The sequence below is a fragment of the Citrus clementina genome, unplaced genomic scaffold (genome assembly GCF_000493195.1).
Source record: "Citrus clementina cultivar Clemenules unplaced genomic scaffold, Citrus_clementina_v1.0 scaffold_6, whole genome shotgun sequence".
Lineage (NCBI taxonomy): Eukaryota > Viridiplantae > Streptophyta > Magnoliopsida > Sapindales > Rutaceae > Citrus > Citrus x clementina.
In genome coordinates, this window is record NW_006262139.1 from 24446091 (window position 1) to 24450284 (window position 4194).

Sequence of the window (4194 nt, forward strand, 5' to 3'; positions counted from 1 at the left end):
CTATCCCGTCATTTTACGCGGATCAAACTGAAGCATTTTGCTGGATGAAGCGCCACTCTTGTGCTTATTCTTTGTAACAAGTTCAGGAAATTTTGAATCCTTTGATTCCGTATTGCTACTGCAAAGCAAAGAAAAAAACTAATGTGTTAATCAAAATTTCTGCACAGTAAGAAAAATACCAGTTATTGTTTCGTAAACCCAATTTTTTGGAAGAGCCTTATTCTCAATTCTATCACCAAACTGTGTACAAAATTTTCAAAATGTTTAAATTATACTATACTATAGACGCAAAATTTCAAAGTAGAGACAATAGCTTAAGCAATACGATTTTACCATATGTACATGTTGTCTCAAACCTGCAAAATTCACATGGTGCCGGGCCGTGTGAAATATTTTTTTGAAAACATTTCTTTTAGTGGTAAAATTCTCAGATGTAAACGTTTGCATATATATATATATATACGCCATTGTTTTGGTATTGTACACGCCATGAAGTAGACTAATATTAATACCGAATGTGACAATCAATTATATACCTTGATGCATCAGAAACTTCTTTTGCTTTGGGTTCAAGATAGGGATTCCTGTCATGATCAGGAATAGTATGATCAAATGCCATAACACGATCATCATGAATAGAATTAATGCATTCCAATTCTTGCAGCGGAATGGGGATACCATGTGACGATGATGGACTCTGAATACCCAAAGGCATATTATTGAACATATCGGTATAATAATTAGGATTTTGCTCGATCTTGATGAAGGGTTTTACATCATCATCAGTCTCAACACAAAATTCATTTCCCTGCTGATTATAAATATCCATATTGTTCATAGCCATGCCTAATTCTGAAGAGGTTGAAGCAGATGCGGCTTGCGTATGATTTTGGTAATGCCTCTGGCAAACCGCAAGCTGTGCGTTCACAAGCCGGAGCTCTTCCATGGATGCTTGCAACTGGTGATGGAGTCTAAAAGTAAGGCCAAAACAACCGTGTACAGGATACTCAGCTCGCATATTAGACTCAAAAATAACTGTGCTCATGGCTATATCTTTTTTGTCATCTTCTACACTGTCTAATATCTTTAAAACGCTGCTAACACCGTACAAACGATGGACATTCTGAAATGTTTTGGGTTGATTAGCGGGAAAGTATTTGGCGAGCTTACAATTTTTCTCACATTTTCTTCTTTGGTATTTACATACAGCACAGGCTTGCTTTGTCCCTCCTTTTATTGTCATTTTGATGAGAGATGGCACAAGGCATAGTATGAAGAATAACTTCTGGAAAGGGATTATTAGATACAAAACAGGGTTCATTGATTCAAGATTTAGAGAACAAAGAGAATTAGTGAAGAAAACATGGGGTTCAAATGAGCAAGCATAAATTGTAAGAACAAAAATGGACAATTGTAATTTAAACTTGCAATTTAAGTTGGTTCTAACTGAAATTTGATTAGGATTAGGACTTCTATTTGAAACAAAATTAGCTTAGAAAGAAGATCAAGGAAACTTCAAATATCATCTAGAAGGAATTTTTTTTTTTTTTTTTCCCTTTGGTGTGTAGTTATCAACACGTTCATGTTCATTATTTTAAAATTTGTGTTAGATAATTTTCTGTAATATTAAAACCCAAATTAAATTAGCAAGATGTAGAGGGTTAACTTAACTATATGAATTTAAATAAAGTGCTTGTTTGGTATTATTTCTCTAGAAGTGTTTTTTCTTTTTTTAAATCAAAGTACTTTTCAATTTTTTTTTACTGAAAACTATAAAAAAAAAAAATTCTAGGCCGAGAGAATTGAAAAGCTTTCTTTTTTTTTTTGCCGTCTACAAAATTTATTCTAAAGTACTTTATTATTTCACCATTTTACTTTATCCTTCATAAAATAATCTTTAAAAATTTGTCTGTTAAAATGATCACACCATTTTTTACTATAAGAAATAATTGACAACAAAGTAAATCAAATGGACCGTAATTTTCTTTCTTATTATTAAAAATCTTACTTATAAAAACTCCGCTAATACAAAAATATATTTGAAAAGGCTTTAATTACTCAAACGGTTATCCCAAACAAAATACTATGACAGCCAAGCAGTAGACTTGTGTTATTTTTTTGAAAAAAAACTGATTACTTGCAACCCTCTAGGCCTCTATTAACATAAGGTTTCTTTTATCTTAGGCTATTTTGATCATCAGATTAGAGAGGTGAGTTATCAACTTATCAAATAAAGTTTGATATGAAAGAATTCAAGTCCAATATTATCCTATCGATATCCTTAACTCGCATTGAGAATATTGCAAAATTTGATTTGAGAATATTGCAAAATTTGATTTAATTTACTATCACAATCAGACTTACTTATGGGTATTTTGGTAATATTTCCCTTTTAATTTAAAAATCTGTGTGAAGGTATTAAATAAATTTATATAAATAACTACAAGCAAATGTATAAAAAATAAGTAAAAGTTTCTTCCAATTATTTGAGGGTAGGTTGGGTGCATTTTAAACTCCATCATTTCTTCCAATTATTATTAAAGTATCACTAAAAAACTTTTAAATTTTATCCTTTAAATGATTATTTGCTTATCTATATGGAAAATAAAAAAGTGAAAAAAAAGTTTTCTCCCAAAAATCTTTTCAAATAGGAACAAGTTACAACTCTTTCATCAATTAATTACCCTTAATTTTTTCTCATCAAATTTAATTAACCTTGTTTTATCAGCCAACCATTTTAATCAAATATTTTTTTCTAAGTAATTTTGTGTTGATTTTAAAAGTCATTGTCGTCATCCTCTCCCTCCTCCTCCTCCTCCTCCTCATCGTCATCATCATCATTATTATTATTATGTTTTAAATATGTTTATCTTTTAATAATTGTTGATGTGCTTTTAATATGTTTTTTCTTGTTATGTTTGTCTATTTTTAATTTAATACATGCTAATTAAAAAAAACTAGTAATTAATAAAATAAACATATAATATTAATTATAAAATTAGTTGAAAACACACAACAATTTGAAGTAAAAAATATGCAGTGAGATGTGTATTAGTTTAATGATATTTATAATAGGGTGAAAAAAATACCATTAAATAGCTGTTATTTTTTTAAAGGAAAAATAAATAATAATTATAGGTTTTATAGTTGTTTTCTCTCTCCAGAAAAAAATTAAGATATTAATAGAAGAAGGAGAAACCCACTCTAAATATTGGATAGGGAGAAGCATATCTTAGTACTTAATATTTAAAGAATTTCAATTAAAGTGCCTTTTGAAATATTTAATGTTGATGTGGCTCTTAAAATAAAAAATAAAATTTTATTTGAATAGCTTTTTAGTGAAACTCTTAGATAGTGTTATTTTGGAAAAATCTTGGAAGTAAACAAGAATGTCGTGTTATCACATGTCTTGTAGTTGAAGTCTTAAAAAAAATAAAATTATTCAATATAATTTTTAAAGTGCAAACAGTCTCACATTGAAAAAGAAAAAAAAAACATATTCAATTTTCTAGTTATTTCATTAGAATTCAAATAATTAATATGATTCAATCCTTGCACCATAAAAACTGGGTCGTATCTATCCAATTTTTACGTTGATTTAGTATTGTCAAAGACGTTGTTATTATGAAAATCATAAAATAGAAACAACATTGCAATTTCTTTGAAGAACATTGTTGACAGAAAGTATGTTAATAATATTCGACCCTCATTAATTTTCATCCACTTGCTAAACTCATCGTCCAACTCCCATATCATGAATGTTCTAAGTCAACTCACTCCGGTCGTCGTTGACAATTAAAACACCGGGTACTTTATTTCCTCTAATCAATCATTTTAAAAACCTCCAATTTGAACTAACAAAGAAAATAAAAAATTACAATCACCCATCTTCATTCTCCACTTCCTCTTTAAGAAACTCCAAAAATTAATCGTTGTCTCTTCCTTAATTGTATTATTAATCGTACACAAACCTCAAATATTCAATTTTTATTTCTTATATATAATTCAATCACTTGCAAATTCATCCAATTAATATACGGAATGTCAACACAAGAAAACCAATTTATTAAAACAAACAAGATCATTTGAAGTTATAAGAAAACAAGAAACAAAAATTTCCCACTTTCAATTTTGGGTATATAAGTTGTTGTAACATCAAACTCAACCTAGAGAGTTCGTCAATAAACCCTAATA

At 28.9% G+C, this 4194-nt stretch overlaps 1 protein-coding gene across 1 annotated transcript; it reads right to left on the reverse strand.

Annotated features, from left to right (window-relative positions):
- On the reverse strand, positions 1-1045 carry LOC18040107. Its single transcript, XM_024182654.1, has 2 exons — positions 537-1045; positions 1-118 (listed from the first exon to the last, which is right to left on the reverse strand). Exons 1-2 carry the CDS (start codon positions 1043-1045, stop codon positions 1-3), a joined length of 627 nt encoding a protein of 208 aa, XP_024038422.1.
- Positions 1046-4194: the final 3149 nt, after the last annotated feature.